Source organism: Branchiostoma belcheri, unplaced genomic scaffold (assembly GCF_001625305.1).
Source record: "Branchiostoma belcheri isolate BF01 breed outbred unplaced genomic scaffold, Haploidv18h27 scaffold35, whole genome shotgun sequence".
In the NCBI taxonomy this organism is placed as follows: Eukaryota; Metazoa; Chordata; class Leptocardii; order Amphioxiformes; family Branchiostomatidae; genus Branchiostoma; species Branchiostoma belcheri.
The window spans coordinates 2,541,456-2,560,921 of NW_017803965.1; the positions used below are offsets into that span (position 1 = coordinate 2,541,456).

At 43.0% G+C, this 19,466-nt stretch overlaps 2 protein-coding genes across 2 annotated transcripts in view; both read left to right on the top strand.

Annotated features, from left to right (window-relative positions):
* LOC109475789 (double-stranded RNA-specific editase 1-like) overlaps nt 1-12,497 on the top strand; it is a 128,905-nt gene extending 116,408 nt beyond the window's left edge. The window contains 4 exon segments of the mRNA XM_019776548.1: nt 5,560-5,804; nt 5,806-6,447; nt 7,156-7,270; nt 8,050-12,497. Of these exon segments, the coding sequence (XP_019632107.1) occupies nt 5,560-5,804; nt 5,806-6,447; nt 7,156-7,270; nt 8,050-9,095 (2,048 nt within the window). The 3' untranslated portion in view covers nt 9,096-12,497.
* A 1,107-nt stretch (nt 12,498-13,604) lies between these two features.
* Nucleotides 13,605-18,989, top strand: LOC109475769 (dehydrogenase/reductase SDR family member 1-like). Its single transcript, XM_019776528.1, has 9 exons — nt 13,605-13,841; nt 14,212-14,267; nt 15,042-15,185; nt 15,637-15,722; nt 16,184-16,322; nt 16,685-16,831; nt 17,050-17,122; nt 17,505-17,585; nt 18,406-18,989. The coding sequence occupies exons 1-9, from the start codon at nt 13,730-13,732 to the stop codon at nt 18,540-18,542; spliced, it is 975 nt and encodes a 324-aa protein (XP_019632087.1). The 5' UTR covers nt 13,605-13,729; the 3' UTR covers nt 18,543-18,989.
* The last annotated feature ends 477 nt before the right edge of the window (nt 18,990-19,466 follow it).

Here is a 19,466-nt window from a genome sequence, read left to right on the forward strand (position 1 = left end):
CTGTGGTTGTAACACTTGTATATTAATGTATCTTTGGATGATCCTGTTACGATATCATAAATTTTATTCTTACGTCTTGAATGTATAACATTTTGATAGTATCATGGAAGAGGGGCATTTTGTTATTTCTTGTTATTTTGAGAACAGGATTCATTATGTTGCACAACTTGCACTTGATTTGTAGTCAGAAATTTGTGTCAAAAAGGTGGACTTTAACGGATTTAGAGGGTAGATTTTTGTTTTGTCTGTAGAGCATATTTTCTTTGGTTTAAAAAAAAGGCTACTTCAACAGAATGTCAGGTTTGTGAGAATGTCTTACCCCATACCATTAAGACATGTGTATGTAGGTCTCTTGAAATGAAGACGTCAAGCATTGGAAGAATGCTCTTTACTTTTCCTGCTGCACAGCTGACCACAGAGCGAAGAATGATGTCAAAAATTTGTTACAAGACTTAGTCTTAAAGAATTCTCACTTGCAAAAGAAAACACACCTTCTTTTAGTAGTAAGTTTTACATGTGATCTTTTGACATCAATCTATTAGAGCACAATGTACAAGTCTGTGTCCACTGAGTCAATGTTTTTTCACAATAACCTTGTTGCAACCTTGGAAAATGATTAGGAATGTGGCAGTGGTGGCGAAGCTGCGCGACTGGCAACAGTTTTTCTGTCGAGGGTAAACAAGGCCACCGCATTCTGACATAGTCACACAAGGCTGCCACCTCCTTCGATACTTACTCTTGTCTATGTACACAAAGTGGCCAAATACAGCAGTGCCGAGGAAGGGGATCGTCTCTGACAACAATTAAAGAAACCTTTCAGAAGAAGTACATTCTTTTAACTCAATTTGTTCTTAAGTTAAGTGTATATCGGAGGGTTTACGGAAACCACAATGAAAAGTGGCCCTCCTAAGCATGAAATGGGTGTCCGTAGTTTCATTTTTAGGGTCGGCTGACCGTTATTCGTGTGAAGTTGATTACTGGTATTATTGACAGTCCCCACGGGATTTAGATGTGGGGTAAGCTGTTTGCCGGAATGCTCACGACATAATCAGTAACCCAATTACTGCGCTGAAGAGAGGACATTTACAAACACCTACTGCAGACCAGCCAGACTTCACACAAATAGCAGGGCTCTACTCTTGATGGAGAATGTGGTAATGTATGGTCTACTTAAGCCTTAAAAGGGACTGTTAGGCTGGTTGATTTGGAGGCAGTTCTATGCTTGACTGTGCAGTCGTGGTGTTTTTTACTTTCTGTACTGGCTTTTGCCATTTTTGGGCATCCTGCAACTGTCTTCGTAGGTCATTACTGTATGTGATGATATAGAAAGTCCAATAATGTGGAAAGTCCATACATTTTTAGTGATGTGACTGGGAAGAGAGATTTTTAGATGGTTTTAAGCCCAGACATGTAGTGTTCCATGTCCTTGCCATGTCTGGGACAGATCTCGAGTGGGACTGTGTTTATTATGGTCATGTGACTGTGGGTAGGCTCAGTTGCTATGGTCACCATCAGGACATGTTGGCTGGTGCTTCAACAGTTGCAGTTTCCAACTGTTTCAGTCTGTAGACAGCGGACCAAGAGTTGTCAGAGGAAACAACTGGATGGAATGATGAAGTCATCCATGTGTGGACTTCTGGTTTTAATAAGAAGAGTCACAGTCTACTAGTAAGTTTAACTCAATTTGTTGGAAAGTAATATGATGGGAAGAAACTGTTCTCAAAACTCAAAGGAATTTGACTCTCAGGATTTTTTTTTTAACCAGATAGACTGCTGACATCAGACGCCCAGAAAAATCACATGTTCTACAATACTTATGTCAGATATGGTCGAAAATTCCAATGATTCAAATTCCTTTGAGTTGCAGAACAGTTTGAAAGTACATGTATGACTGTAACTCAGGTTGAGAGTGTCTTCTAACTCAATTTACATAATCTAGATTATCCTGATTCCCCTCACCATGCATAAGTCTTGTTAATCAGCTTAGTCTAGGAGATTAGAGTTTGTCACTACTAGTGGTTAATGTAATGATTATCCTGTCAATCAGGATCAAACTATGGTGTAACATGACGTCAATGATGTCGTGAACAAATGCTTAGCTTTGTATTTTCGTACGTCTTTGAACTTTGCATGGTCTTTTCTGTCAATTCCTACATCAAACTTTGTGTGTCATCCTATTCTCAGTCTCTTGTACACAGTCAAACCAATCTAATCAATAATTGGCACCCTTGGTCATATAGTAGTATTAGGGACTGAATAAAGTCAAGGATTCCTGTTAGGCCCCTGTTTTAATCTTGTACTCTCCCTAAATATTGGATTTCAAATGTCTGGGAATCAAGAATATATAGCCTTTACATTAGATTATGTGTTATTGGCTTGTACTTCATGAAGTATTGGATTAACCCTCTTGTTTCTGCTGACTGTGGTGAGTGAACTAGCCCGTGGAACGTTAAAGGTTAAGCCTTTGTTCCCCACACAAAGAAACAAGAAACGTTCCCATTAGTTTTCAAGCAAATTGCTTTGATGAAGATTGAAGTGATCTGGTCAAGACGTCGAACACACTTGTCCTTTGTGTTGGGGTAGAGGAGCTTGACCTCCACAGTAACACAACATCTGGTGTTGGTGTAATTTTGTGTCAGTATTGCGGCGGGAGCGTATGTCGTTGTTATGGACGTCTGTGATTGATGACGAAGGCCTCTCGTACTCCGCAGGTGCAGCCACTGCCGCGACAGGAGAGTGCTTCTAGCGCCGCTGGACCGTTCATTTCCTGTCTGCACTCCGGCCAACCAGAAAATTCACCCCCGTCTAATCAATGCATTTTGTAATCCCAACTGAAAAATTACCATAAATATTCATGTGTGCTAAAAAAGGGCTTTGCCTGAGCCATTCTTCTAAATTTAGGTGCATTTTTAGAAAACGTAGGGGTCTGGGAATGAGGAATACTTACAATATTCTAGTCATCTCCAGACAAATTTCAGTGCAGTAATTTTAAAGGCTGTAGATATATATACAGTACTTGATTCTACTTGAATGACAGGTGTCAGGATTATGAGTTCTATGAGAGGTGGTAAGGTGGTCTTGTGGTTAGTTGACTGACAGAATTTGAAGGTTCTGAGTCCCTGCCAGACCCCACTGTTGTGTCCTTGGAAAGGCACTTAACACCTACATGTATTCCCTCACTTATCAAAAAGAGTAGGGGTCCTTCCCAATATGTGAGTGGTTTTAAAAACCTTACAGTTCGATCTCACATGTATTCAGAATACCGGTATACTTACATTTGTACTGTACAAAATGGGTGTGTTATGTGAAACAAACAATTATGAGAAGACTGATCATGCCTGATGAAGCCTTTATCAGCCCAGCTTGTTGATGACTAAGGACATTGGTGTATCCATGCTTTCAAACCAGGACAAAACTCAAAGTATATATTCAAGCAGCCATGAACCTACAACGTAACCTGAATGTAGTTGGCATGGCAACAAAATTTCTCCCAATAATGGCTTTTAGAAGGTGTTAACTGTGTTCAGTTGTGTGTTCTTCTATACTGTAAACACTGAGTCATACACAAACATGTTAGGAACACTATTATAAGGCTTTATCCACGCAACAGAGTGACCTTCTTTTAGTTCTCCTGTGCTATTCTAATTAAGTCTGGACTGTTGTACTATATAGTATGTGGGTTACAATGTATACATGGTGTATTCACAACAAACTGGTTTGCTGCGCGTATTACAACTTGCACCTCATATCGGTAGTTTGCAGTTGACTTGAGTCTCCAGGGAGAGGGTTGGCATCCGTGGTTACAAGCGTCGTTAGTTTCCCCTTTGTAACGTCTCGCTTAGGAAATTGGTCGTGACTCGGAATATGATAGCCCCCGCCGCTCTCGCGGGAAGCCTTTTATCTCCCGTCTGCCCTTCACCCCTCGGCGTACGGTATCGATATCACGCCATCAAGTATTCATGGGAGTGAAAACTGGGCGAGGACAAGGAAACCATTCAAGCCATTACGGCCAAATAGGAAGCATTAGTTGTGTTGTCAGCGTAACTGTGTGTAGCCAGCACCATTCATCCACAATTGTCTGACAACTCCTTACCTTCCTACATGCCAGGGGAAGATATTTCAGGAAACAGTCACAGTGTTCTGATTAAATACTCAGCAACAACACCAAATCTGTATGATCGTGTGGGAATACAAACATTATTGCTTTTAGCGTAGTATATAAGTCACAACTGTCCTGGAAGAGTAGTAAGTGAAACTGATAAACCAATTTTAACATTGTAGGGATGGTTTCTTGGTTCTGAACCAACCAAAACCTCTGTTGGTAACAGATTTAGGTACCAAGGCATAAAACCAGATATGCAAGTCACTCTTTTGCAGGAAGATTCTATGAGTGAATGTCGTAACATTAGCGACTGTCTTGCTGTGATTTGGATGGTTCTGTTGGCAACAAAGCTCTAAGGCATAAAACCCATTATAGTCTTGGTGGAATGCCAACATTCGAATACCTATCAGTAGAATGTGGAACTGTAAGATTTGTGGATGAAGTTATTTTGTTAGGGTTAAGTAGTACAGAGACATAATTCAATCATACAATGTATCTCTGTAATGTACATTATCTAGGAGGGCGTGCGTGGGTGGTAATACAATGATTCTGTCTCTGTTTCAATCTGTTTCCTCTGCAAATGCTTCTACTATTCTTGTTCATTTTGCTTGTAAACATATACTAACTGTAACCATTGATGAGCAGATACCAGTTAAACTATCGCTGTCATTTGTATGATTCGTGGCAATGTCCCCTATTATGGTCCAAGTCACAAAGATACTGTCAGGAGTATTGTTAAATTGATATTAAAGTTGACATGTATGAAGCACAAGTCCACCATGGCTACATTTACTAGGCAAAGGATGCTGGTATCTGTCACAGTTGCCGCTACATACAAGGATGAAATTATTGTAAGTTAAGAGATGGTGCCAGCCTGTCTGGCCTATTCTGACACAGGACCAAGATAGTGGCTTTTTGTTACACCATGATAGGCTGGAACAAGATGTCCCATGATGCCAGCAGTTGCATTGACTCATCAACGTATTACAGGCTCAATGAAGACTAGTGGTTGTTTCCGATAAATGAGGTATAAGTTAATATCGGGATAGCTTTTCGGTGGAGTCTTATGTCAATGATTTAATGATGAAAGAAAATTGTATATTTTGTATGTGGTATAACTTGAGACTGAGAGTAGACAAACTTATTGGGCAATACACTCTTTCTTGCATGTTGGTCATCTTTGGAATGAAATTGCATTCTACAGTTTGAAATGAAACTGCAAGGGTCATAGCCTTGTCTATAAATGGCAAAGAAAAGACATACATACAAATACATAGGAAAGTTCTAAAGACACATGTTTGAATGATTGTATTCTGGTGTTAAAAGCTGCTCACTATCTTCAATTGTTACCAAGAGCCCAAGTTTTGTCAGCCTGGAATTGCATTGAATGCCTGTAAGAGTTATTATGATGTTAAGCATCACACCCATTGATGCTGTTGTTATGTGTTGTTTCACAGGTAGCACAAACGGTGATGTAAAGGAGAACCAGAACACGCCCCACGAGAACGTGCAGCCAGACATCACCATGCTTGACACAGACACCATCTCCCTCAAACGGCCTCTGGAAGAGGACATCTTCTCCCCACCCAAGCGGCCCAAGAAGAAGCGGAAAAAGTCCCTCGGCCCTGCCCTCCCCAAAAATGCCCTGATGCAGCTGAATGAGCTGCGGCCGGGACTGCAGTTCAAGTTTGTGTCTCAGAGCTGGCCCCGTACACGCCCCCGAGTTCATCATGTCGGTCGAGGTGAACGGCCAGACGTTTGAAGGCAGGGGCGGTACAAAGAAGAAGGCAAAGCTCCACGCAGCAGAGCAGGCCCTGAGGTCCTTTGTACAGTTTCCAAACGCGTCGGAGGCCTACCAGGCCATGGGACGCAAACCTGCCCCCACCAACACTGACTTCACGTCAGACCACGCAGACTCAGACACTCTCTTCAACGCGTTTGAACAGAAACCCAACGAACCCCAGGCATACTCCCCCGACCGCCCTACAGACGAAGCCACTCCACTGAACGGTGCAGACCTCCCTCCCTCCGCTGCTATGCACAGTCCGTACGGTAGCGCATACACACCACCCGGCGGGAAGAACCCCGTCATGATCCTGAACGAGCTCAGACCGGGGCTGAAGTATGAGTTCGTGTCGGAAACCGGGGAGAGCCACGCCAAGAACTTTGTCATGGCTGTGACGATAGACGGGCAGACTTTCGAGGGCTCCGGGAGGAATAAGAAACTGGCCAAGGCACGAGCGGCACAAGCAGCGCTGCAGAAGATCTTCAACTACCAGTTCACCCCCTCCCCCGGCAAACAACCCATCATGAGCTCCGAGGGGGTCCCCATTCACCAGACACAGGTACTGGCAGTGTTGTTTCTGTTTCTGAGGAAGTCCAATCCTCTGGCAACCTAAGGCCACCCTGATTTAATTGTCTCTAGAATTTTTAAATTTAAGACTGAATTGGTCTATTTTGGAACATGAAAACAGAAAAAGTATTATTTAGTAAGTTTCCAGTTTTGTATGTGTCTATATGCACATGCGCGTGTCTATATGCAATGTGTATGTGTTTGTGTGTGAGTGTGTATGCATGTGTGTGTGTGTGTGTGTGTGTGTGTGTGTGTGTGTACATTGTGTGTGTCTATGCATGCATCGTGTGTATATGTGTGTACATTGTGTGTGTCTATGCATGCATGTGTGTGTATGTGTGTGTGTGTGTGTGTGTGTGTGTGTGTGTACATTGTTTGTGTCTATGCATGCATGCATGCATGTGTGTGTGTGTGTGTGTGTACATTGTTTGTGTCTATGCATGCATGCATGCATGTGTGTGTGTGTGTGTGTGTGTGTGTGTGTGTGTGTGTGTGTGTGTGTGTGTGTGTGTGTGTTCCAAATACAGATGTGCACAATGCTTCATTGCCATACATGCTCAGTGCTGCTATTTCCTATTGGACCGGAAGGGTAACAAAGCAGATTGGGTAACGGGATAAAGTCTACCATCTCTGCTTACCTTGTTTCTTTAATGTCTTAACTGCGTTAATTGTAAAAACTTTCTCCCTCCCCCCTCTCCAGGCCCTGGCAGACCATATATCCCGGCTGATCCTTGACAAGTTCAGTGAGCTGACCAATGGCTTCACCTCCCCCCACGCTCGCCGTAAGGTGCTAGCAGGGATGGTGATGACTAAAGGTGAGGACAGTGAGTGCGCTTCTGTTGTTTATACTAAAGAAAATAGCAAGTTGATCATTCTGTTGTAAGAAAATGTTTTGGTAGGATACCTGTAGTCATGTTGTTAACTTATTAAAATCATTCTGTACTGAGGTGAAGCATGATGCCTTTTCAAGTAGTTAGAAGGGCAATATGTAGTTTGTATTCTGTTGTATACAACATCATTGCTATAGAAACAGGCCAAAATGCATCTACATGTATGACTAGCCTGACTAAATCTGCGCTCCTAGTGGCCGGCCCGGTATTACACCAGCCGCTTCTGGGGGGCGGCTGGTGTAATACCTGGCCGGCCGCTAGGAGCGCAGATTTAGTCAGGCTACATGTATGACGTATAGTTTTACAATGCAGGGAGATTGAAAATATGACACAAGAAATAGTCATTTAAAGCATCAGTCCATTGCATTTTTTTTGTTTTGCTCTTTATGTGTCAGTTTCTTTCACAAGCTCCCAGCTAAAATGCTGTTTGCAATTTGTACCCCATCCTTTGTTGGAGTTATTGAAAAGTTATAGTTGAGAAACAATGGCTGATTGAATTTGTTCTGCATCTCTCATTAGCACTAATTTTCTATCAAGAATGTCTGAAAAGAGGCAATAATTTTGATACAAGGAGTGGTCAGAAAAATTGTTTTCAACTGTTGAGACACAAAAAGTATAATATTTACCTATTCCCCTTGAAGTGGAAACAGTACAACAAAGTTTGACCCATGTAATTCAATCAGTTGTGTTATCTCCCCACACAGGCACAGACGTGGAGACAGCCGATGCCAGGGTCATCTCCCTCGCTACTGGCACCAAGTGTATCAACGGTGAGTACATGAGCGACCAGGGCATGGCGCTCAACGACTGTCACGCCGAGATCGTGTCCCGACGGTCACTCCTACGTTACCTGTACTCCCAGCTGGAGCTGCTTCTGGACGCTGACGAGGAGAAGAGGGAGGAGAGCGTGTTTGAGCCTAAGGAAGACGGGAAGGGGTACCGGCTGAAGGAGAACATCCAGTTTCATCTCTACATCAGCACATCGCCCTGCGGCGACGCCAGGATATTCAGCCCCCACGAGACGGCCACCGACGCCGAGGCCGCCGACCGCCATCCCAACCGTAAGGCACGCGGGCAGCTCAGGACGAAGATCGAGTCCGGGGAGGGCACGATCCCGGTCAAGTCGTCCAGCTCCATCCAGACGTGGGACGGGGTGCTGCAGGGGGAGCGGCTCCTCACCATGTCCTGCAGCGACAAGATCGCCCGCTGGAACGTGCTGGGCATCCAGGGGGCGCTGCTGAGCTACTTTGTGGAACCGATCTACCTCAGCAGCATCATCCTGGGCAGCCTGTACCACGGCGACCACCTCTCCCGCGCCGTCTACCAGCGCCTGGGCGAGCTGGAGCAGCTCCCGCCTCAGTACCACCTCAACCGCCCCCTGCTGAGCGGCATCAGTAACGCAGAGAGCCGACAGCCGGGGAAGGCGCCCAACTTCAGCGTCAACTGGACGGTGTCGGACGCGGAGCTGGAAGTGGTGAACGCCATGACGGGGAAGGACGACCACGGCAGGGCGTCACGCTGCAGCAAATACTACTTCTTCCAGTGCTGGAACAAGCTGTTCGGGAAGCTGTCTTCGACGACTGGCAGGCACGACAGCGACACGCCCCGCCAGTATTCCGAAGCAAAGCTCCTGAACGGCGACTACCAGGCAGCCAAGCAGGAGATGGTGAAGGCGTTTCAACGAGCTGGCCTGGGACTGTGGGTGAACAAACCCATCGAACAGGACCAGTTTGAACTACACGAGATGTGAGGCAATGCCGGAAACCTGCAACCTGGTAGGGGAGGGGTCAAAAACATGAAAATTTCAAACAAAACTACACAGGAAACCACTTCAACTTGTGGAATACTTTCTTGCGACTTTTCTGAACACTTCGTTGAGTTAGTTGCTCTCTGATGTTGCCAACACAGAATAGTAATAGGAGATTCACAGATATCTAGCTGATTGTGAAAACATCAACTCTTCTTCCATGTTTCATACTGTAGCATTTATAAGGATGCGCGTTGTACAATTATTTCATCTCATTAACGTTCAGTCATTTAAGACTGAAATCTTTCCAAGGCAGTAGTTCTAGTGGTTTGAGACTAAGGCTAGGGATGTAGACTTCTTTTATTACTTTTGCGGTTAGTAGTTTTGTTGCTTGGTATTTTAGTTTATTTTCAATGCTAATACATTCAGTATTTGATGTTTTTGTGTTGCTCATCTTTTTTTAATTCCACTTCCTGGACCAATGAAGAAGTGGGTAAGAATTAGTTCCATTGTTTTTATGGTCCAAGTTTGAACAAAGCAATTTTCTGTGCCAGTTTTTTCACAGTTCGATTTGTTTTTGATCCAAGTATATGAAATTTACAGCTATTCTTGTTGTTGTTGTGGACCAATGTGCAAACGTATGATATGTTGTGATGATTATTGTTATGAAGTCATATAATAAGTAGGGGATATCCACCCAACCAAGTAATTTAAGATGTAATGTACTAATGAATACTGGTTGCTGTGTACAGTGCAGTGACTGTGCTTACTACTTCATAACATGTTGACTTTATTTCTTTGCGGTGCAACCAGTTTAGCTTGTCTTGATATTTAAATCCATGCAGCAGTGGTAACAGTTTGCCTCTGCTCTCCAGTGCTGGATGTGGTAGAGATGCCACCTAGCAGAATTCTGTAGAACTGTACCTCACCATTTTCAAGTGCCCCAGATCTATCATCATTTCATTGACATTTCAACCATCAAGTGTAGCATTGTACACACTAAGGCAAGACTGGAAGAAAAATATTTTACGTATTATTTTATTTTGTATGTTATTTTAATTTGTCATAGAGTGCGGTAAGCTGGAATAGAAAGACTTTAAGTATAGAGTTGAGACCTTCTCCACTATGGGTGAAGCATAGAAGTAAATGGTTATAATAATTAACAATTATGAAAACTACAGTCACAGTTGTAGGGGCATCTGTTTTGAAGTGTTTTAATTAATGTAGTATTTCAGATTATCAGTATTGTTTCTTCTCACAGTCAGACATTAGGAGAAAGAAAACAAGGTCCAGATCTAGAAGACGTAAGATTGGCTCCCCCAGAGCAAGGCCCAGAGTAAAAATTTTCTTTTAGTTTTCTTTCTAGAAATTTTGGCATGACATTACTGTTTCACACATTCTAAGAACATTGTATGAAGCAGTATTGGTGGTCTAGAAGTTCTACTGCAGTTTCCCCTACAATTGTACATCAACTGCTCATTATTGACGATATTGTAAAATTTGCTGCACATTTGTGTCTTTCTATGGTCCTAACAAATTTTAGATGAACTTAAGTGACTGATGTATGATGGAAGCAGGGCAAACGGTGTACAAAGTTGTTACGAACTGCTGTCAATCTGGTAGGAGCTCTGTGATTGGTGGAAAGGAGCTATACAAGCCAATCAAGTGTTTCTACATAGATTAGCACAAGGTTCTGTTTGTCATGATTCATGGACCTTGCAAAGTTGAATATTGAAGAATTCTGAGAAATTTGCAATATTGATGAACAAGTTCCTGGTTTTGATTGAAGTCCTTCAACAAAGTCTGCATTGTGAAGTTTGTTGTTGAGTTTTGAAAACGTTTGCAGAGTCCATGATTTTTGACTGTTTGAGCCCAAGTAATCTGGTGCCAGATTCCTGTTGTAGTCAGGGATCCTCTGTAATTATAATCTGTATAAGTGCATAGTGGGAAAAATACTGCAGTTTGCTAGAAACATCAAGTCTCCTGTTGTTTTTCTGAGTCCAGTGTGGTATGCATTTATTCATTCAGTGATCCTTTCTTTCTACTATCTTTACTTATGGAAAGATTTGCTAGTTTTTCTACATATAGATTACGACATTCATGACATTTCTAGGGTACATTCATTCATTGCTGTCTTTGATAGAAAACTCCAAGCATTTTTTGTGATGGATGGAATTCCCTAGATATAGATTGAACTTAGGAAATAAGTCTTAAGTGCGGTTTGGCAGTTTTCCATGAATCCATGTTTCTACTTGATTGCAGTTCCAACAGTTTCCAACAGGTGGCTACTGTGGTCTCTATAATTAGAAGCTAAACAAATTACAGTATATCCTCCCAGTACAACTGGCTGTCAGAATTTCACCTAACTATTCCATCCAACTACCTGTATTTTCTTGCAGTTCAGCATTGAAATGGTTAAAGGAAGTGATTACTTTTAAACCATGTATTGATACCTTGTGATGATCGACTCGGAAAATGTCTGGCACCGTGTATTGCACTTTGTACTAGAGTAGGACATAACCTTTTTATAACAGTTTAACTCACTCACTCACTATCCAGGCTTTGATTATACTGCTGCAGGGGTCCCTTACACAGGGTTAGGCAGCAGTCAGCTAACTCAACCACAGAAAACATCATCCAGTCATTCTCATGACCACCTATCAGACTACATCATTTCACATACATTCGGAACGTTTCTGAAAATTTTACAACCATATAACTTCACAGAGCAAGAAAACTAACCATCAGCCACTGCTCATTCTTAGCCACTTTCACATCTTGATGTCACCATCCCTTTCCTTGTAATTACTGGTGTCTATAGACCCGAGAAAGAAACTAGAGCCAGCTAACTTTTTGAACCAACTACATGTCCTAATGGTCTCCACATGTAAATACAGCTTTTGGAGTTATTTGCACATTTCAACTGGATTCTAATCTAAGCATTGTAATCTTTGATGTGCAAATTCTGAAGTGCAGAGAGGCATTTCTTGTGCTCAGAATTTCAATCAGTTCCTACATTTCATCTGCATTAGTCAAACTAACAACTACTATCCTTGACATTGTAGTGCTGTGTAACCTTTGACCTGTGATCTATGACCTGTACTTGACCTATAAGCTGTAGTTTGTATATTTTTAGCAGAGTACAGAATATTTGTACTTAACAGTAACAACGTTACCTGTACAAACTGAAGATGATCTAATGGTGCCCTAACTTTCACTCATGTGCGACAGTGCCCTATGATAAGTACTAACAATTTAAAATGGAAAGTAGTTATATGATAAGGATGAAGTCTTGTTGAAGACTAGATATGTATCTGCTGCATAGGAAACTCTGTAATTCCTGTATAGTTTAGCTGATTTCCTCCTTGTCACAAAAACTGGCTATGATCTTTACAGGCAATAAATGTATCATAATGCTTACTGGTGTGTTCTTTTGCAAAAACAGGGTCTTCTCTTTATTCTGGCCAAGCCTGCAGTAACGCTTGGCACTCGTCGGAAGAGCGTTAGGCATAGCCTCTACCAGGCTTCGGGAGGCGGCTGGGAAGAGTAGAAATCGGCCAAATAGAGATACCTCTATTTGGCCGATGTCTACTCTTTCCAGCCGCCTCCCCAAGCCTGGTAGAGGCTACGTTAGGCATACATGCGGTCTGCAATGCGCACTACATTCGCTACAAGCGCTATACCATGATCATTCGTGATAGTACCAAATCCCGCGTCACTCTGCCCTCTGTTCGGGTTAAGATATGGGTGGCCCAGGCCCGAACAGTAGCAAAGCGGTACGCGCGGATGTCACCATTTTATCTGGTATTGCATTAGTTAATTGACGGGGCTGGATAACAATAATACGCGTATCTGGAGCCGCTGTTATCTGGCGCCCTATAAACTGAAGCGACGTTAAGTATACGCTTGGTGCAATACGAGACTTACCATAGCACTGTAACGATTGAAAATCACCTACACGGGGAAGGAATCCCTATTCTATCCATTAGTTCTTCTTATTTCCGAGCTTAGCATAGTTCCTAAGCCATGACACTTCAGACACTGGACCCTTGCCTGTGGTGTGTCTTTCGTGGTGTGCCCTATAAACAGTCCCTTGTTGGCTGATGCAGTACAGGCGTTACTGCGACGGGAAAAATACAGTACCGAAGTTAGGTGTAGTAACGAAACTCATTTCCACCTGAACCGAGTGAAATGAGTGCACAGTGTTTTTTTTTTTTTCAAAGTGGACACCTCGGGGTTGATCATTAATTGGAAACTCCGTACTTCCTTTGGTCAAACTTATAGCGCTACACGGCACCTGCGCGTATCTTTTTTTTTCTAAACTCCTCTTGTCCAAACCCTTTGCTCGCTCCATGGGTCACCCCTTTCCTATCCCTGCTCCGCGACCCCAGAGTGACATGTGGGGGTCTTACCCCTCCCATAGTGCATAGCGACTTGGGATACTTCCAAGATTCAGAGACGAAGGTCGTAATGGTCAATGTTAAACAACCTGTACTACGTGACAAGCTGGTGTGTTACTTGCGGTCATACCAGTTTAATGACGCAATTACCTTTATCGTTGGTCCAATGTCCTTGGTTGGCCTTTCAATTTCATCAGTGTCTGTGGCTATTTAGCTGCACTTCCACCAAAGACAAGAATGAACCGGTCACTAGTCGGTAAGGTGGCTATAGTAGTGGGAGCATCCAGGGGGATTGGTAAGGGCATCGCCTTACAACTTGCAGAGGTCGGGGCTACAGTCTACATAACAGGTGACGCACACACGCACACACAAGTCATATGGCCTACTGTCAATTGCCAAGGTCGCGTATATCAAGATGCCAAAGTTGTGGCGTTAAGCGTCCAAGGCGTCTGTTCAGTATCCCCATTTTATGTACAAAAAGATACATGCATTACTACTACAAAGTTATTATGTAGGTGGAGTTATGAATGATTTTATAAAAAAAAATGGCTTGAAAAACGAATATCCTGTGTGGAGAGAAACTATTCAGTTGTGACAAATTCACTGACTTAAAACTTGGAAATCTTGCCCAAATTTTGATCACAAAGAATTACCTATATTTACCAACACATGTCCATATACGTATAGGCTTAGTTTTCACACCCAAATCATTGTTTCAGGTCGGACGCTGCTGCCCGATGGTCGGGGTACGTCACTTACAGACTGTGCGGAGGAGGTACGGCAATAAAAAGTCTTAAAGGGGCATATATGTAACATTTACGCGCTTATACTTAAATTGGCGGTTTTACATGATTGTCATTCACTTCAATTTTCAACATATTTGTGCAGTATTTCACATTTGTGACATTTATGGTTAGCGCTAAAAGAACCCACAGGAGGCACACTCAATTTGTGGCACCACTAATTAGAGCTATCAGAATGCAAACAAATTTCTTTGTAAAGAAATGACCAGAAAATGTGCTTTTTGTATTGTCCTAATGTCACAATATAATGTCAAAAAGTTGTAGATTGTAATGAAAATATTGCAATAGGTCTCGCAGACATCGCTTACAGTTGTTCCATTTTTTTGTGTGTGTGAATAAAAATGATATTGACCAGTCAAGAGAATTGAGGGACTTGGTCACTGTACTGCGACAGGTGTCCACTTCAGACGGGATTCTGGATGCTTCGGTCGACGTAGAAAAAGATCTGCACTTGCGTGTCACTCATAAGCAAAAACGTAGCCTCCCGAACACTGCCGAACTCCGGTCCCTCGTTACATGGTTAGGAGTAGTCGGGAGCAAGGTCGGCTCGTGTTCGGCAAGGTTGTTCGGCTCGAGGCTGCGCCAGCCGAGTGTTTCCAAACGTTTCGGCATGTTCGGTCATATATACAGTGTAGTTGGCAGTGTTCTTGGGTCAAAACTAAAAACTGATTCATCGGGTCAGACTGCTCCCGAACTTTAGCTATATTTTTCCAATAATACGACCTTTGCCTGTGTTTACATTTCAGATAAAGAAAAGAGGAGGACGCGCTATTCCGATTCAGTGTGATCTAGAGAAAGACGACGAGGTCAAAGAGCTCTTTGAGAGGGTGTCGAGGGAACAAAATGGCCGCTTGGACATCGTGGTTAACAGCGCGTTCAGCTCAGCTCAGGCAGGTCATTTATGTCGGGGTTTTATTTTCCAACAGCCCTGTTTAAAGTGGTTGACAAAGTTTTCTGTACACACCAAGGAGTTAGCTACCAGACTCCAATTATGTTACCCGTATATTATATTTTGTGTCGACCTGACTTCTTCCCTCAAGTTTAATAGAAAGATTTTATATATATATATATTTCAACATGTAATCACAAGACGTGACCACACACTCAAGTTTTTTTCAACTTATATCAATGGGGACAATACAATACTCATTTTCACCTAAGCGAAGACGAAGTGAGGAAAGTCGTGTAAAGTGCCTTTCCCAAGGGCGCAAGATCGGTGGCATGTCAGGACTCGAACCTGGGACCTCTTGGTTCCGAGTAGAGCACTCTGCCGCTACGCCATGAATAAACAAAGGCTAACTTATAGATGTAAGTACCAGTCCTTGCTATTGTTTACTTCAGGAACACCTCGATAATATGGGGGAGCGGAAAAGTTTTTGGGATTTGCCGTTGGAACCATGGACGCAAAACATCAACGTGGGAGTAAGGTATGGAATCTGTAGCGCGTATATCGAAATCATTTGCCACTACAAATAAAGCTGACGAGGAACCCATATTTACAAAGTTACTTCATGAGCCCAAAGCAAGTTTAGAACGAAACATGTAAGAAACAGCAGTGCTGCTGCAGTAGCAAAGAAATTATAATTTCCTGATCTATCAAACTCATAGTACGTGCCATGACAATCCATCCAAAACATACTTTTTTTGCTCAACAACACGGCACTGAAAACATAACCTCCATGGTAGAGGTAATTATAGTTCCCATTATCACGTTTTTTTTTCAACTTTGTGCTTTGTTGTCTTTTATATCATTTTTATAACTATTTATATCGTTCCATTAGACTGCCCGGCCGGGCCCCGGCCTTAGTATGGACGACATATAAAATGCAATCTGGCGCGTGGATAAGTATAAAGTAGTGAGGTGGATCTCTCTGTTTTCCCCATACAGGGGCTACTACACCTGTACTGTATACGCTGCCCGGCTGATGGTACCGGCTCGGACAGGGCTCATTGTCAACATGTCCTCTGAGGCAGGACTCACATACCTGTATGGCTTTACCCCGAGCTATTGCGTAAGCAAGATGGCGGTAAGGCTGCTGTTGTTTTCTTCGTTTTATATTTGATCCATACCATAGTATGGTCTGAAATATGCTGTTTTCTCGCACATGTCTTCTTCTCCTCTTCCTGTTATTTCGTTACGATAGTTGTACGCGAGCAAGAAAGTTCTTCTTTAAGGCGCGGTCACATTTCCCAACCCGAGGCCCGGCCGCGAAAATTATGATATAAGACAGCAAAACACAAAAAAAGATTTAGAAAATTAACCATGAGCACTATATTTGTGTACACTCTTAATACAAATTGTTTATTTTTCGTTCACGCAAACAACCCGGCCGGGCCCCGGCTTGGGAATGTGACTGTGCCCTAAGCCTGTCACACCTACTTTTCATAGGCGGACCGACTAGCATCTGACTGTGCGCAGGAGTTGAGAGAACATGGCGTGACCTGCCTCTCCCTGTGGCCCGGCGCTACTCGAACAGAGCGTGTCATGGAATGGGTGACAAATCTGCCTGGTGATGAAACATCACCTAACTCAGTTGTAAGCAAGTGTTCAGCAGCTTCTTGGAATAGTTAGAATAGTTACATTTTTCAATAAGACCCAAATAGTGTGTTGATATACATGTAGGAGTCTTGCTTTTTTGCCAGTCTTGCTTTTTGTTTTGTCCTGTCGCATTAGATTTGCCAGCGAAGGCTGTCATCCATTAAATGTCCTTGCTGTGCCCTAACTAAAGAAACTCTTGCTCTCTCTCCTTTAAGCATAAGAACAGAGTCATGTTGAACTCTGAGAGCAACGAGTACGCCGGGAAAACCATCGTCCATCTTGCCTCAGGTAAGCTGACTCTAGCCTCTACCGGGCTTCGGGAGGCGACTGGAAAGAGTAAAAATTGGCCAAATTGAGAGATAACATGCCGAGGGAGTTGGTCCGCACCTCTGCATGTTATCTCTCTATTTGGCCGAATTCTCCTCTTTCCAGTCGCCTCCCGAAGCCTGGTAGAGGCGAAGCCACTGATGTAGTCGTGAACTTGTCCAATACCCAACCGCTTATTCATTGGTTCACAAATATCGTGAAGCGCGCCTTCACATGTAAGCCCTAGTGTCACGCATAGCCTCACGATCTTCTCCAGACTATGCCTGGGAGCTAGTCGTGAGTTGGTCAGCAATTTTCAAAAATCTATATTCAACTTCGTCTGTATTCATGATTTTCATTCCAGACCCTGACATCATGAAGAAATCGGGGAGAATTTTCACCACCGGTGACCTGGCTGATGCGTACGGCTTTAAAGACATCGATGGTAGGGAGTACTGGCAAATAACTACTCTCCAAGCAGAGGTTGATGGAGAAGATCGTTACCTTTTTAATTTTAGATATGGCCCGGTTCTTTTTGTCGCTACGGGTCGAGCATGGACCCTCTCTGGCCAATGGATACTGCCTGGCCAATTTGATACATTTGTACTAGTGTGGTCCGGGGCGAATATACGTATATACTTTTTGTACTACTTAGGAGCCAAAGACAAATAACACTTGTATTTGTAGATATAACCCTGACAGACACACAGACACTGCCTCCTTTTGATGTACTGTGGTACTGCAGGCAAATGTTACATATTTCGACATTGCAGTGTATTCATAGCCTTTTCAATAAGATTATTTTAACGGGCAGTTGTATCTTTAAAGACACCCAGCACGGTAAACGAAATATATCCTGGATGAGGAAATCTGTCTGATAATGATATTTCCTGCCATTTCTTAGCACATTTTCATATTCATTTCCTACTTGAAGCGTTTAAAACAGCCCCAAAACAAGCTACGTTGGACATCTCTTTATTATTTCGGTACCACCCATGAATACCTAGAACCAGCCTACAATACAAGCAAACGTTTTCCCTCAGTAGCATTGCAGTTTTGCCTCACAGATATCAGTACATGCTATGGGATAAGGTTGATTCAAATTACTACATTAAAAGAATGACCAGGACTTTAAATATGCAGTTTTGCCTACATGGAATTGCATTGTATGCCTTGAAAATGTCCAAGAACAAAGAAGATAAAATAGCGTGGTGGCATATAAGCTTGAAAAAATCAAGATGACTGACAGTGCGTTATTTTTGCAGGCCGGTCTCCCCCCGATTTTGTCCGCCGCCTGAGGGACCGACTGTCACTGAAGGGTTACACAAGACTGGCTGCCTGGGTACCATCTTTTGTCAAGATCCCCAACTGGATGCTTTATGCATACTACCAGCTTCTGTAGCCTGTGTTAGAACACTAGCCAGACAGTGGTATCTAACACCAAATCTGAAGTGCAGTTATTGTAAATGAATAATGCACACTGAAACGATACAACTTACCATTAATGAACTACATGTATAATCAAAATTATTACAGCTGTTACACAAATTATCATGGATTCACATACATCATTTTTGACAATAGCCTGTACCTCCAAAAATAGTCTCATCAGGTTGGTAGAACATAGGATATTTTTAAACAACAGGAAAGACTCTCACTTTGCTTACATTTCAGTGTCTATCAGACCGAAACGTAAGCAAGGTGAGAGTCTTCCCTAGTTTTGGAAGAGAAATCCCAATATCCTGCCACTGCTAGCCTCCTTTCGCAGTCTTGTTGGGCGTCGGCGTTTTTTTCTCTGAGCGACGTGAGTAATATGCGTCCGCGAGGGACGATTTGCTGCCGAGGGAGTTTTTGCCACAGAGAGAAGGTTTCGCGAAACGTCGCTCAGAGAAAAAATAACGCCGACGCCCAACAAGACTGCGAAGGATCGATGCTACCACTGCCACCTTTAGACCCTGTTCATACCAGACTTACATTTAGCGGTTTCAACCGGTTTTTCAAAAACCGGTTTTTATTAACCTGGTGTGAACGCAAATTAACCGGTTTTTAGGGGTTAAATCCGATTTTGAAAAACCACCTCGGGAGGTGGTTTTTGAGGGGTTTTTGTGGGGTTTTTCCACCGAAAACCTGGTCTGAACGCTAAGGGTTTATTGAACCGTTTTGCGTCATAATTCCAGGGTCACGGGGTCAGCATCCTGACCATGTGCGACCTGCAAGCTTTTTTGATTGCGTTGTTTTGACCAACTTGAGTTCGTTTCCACTGTTTTTCGGTGGAATCAGCGATGGAATCAGCATAAGCAACCTGGTCTGCGGACGAGACGCTCCT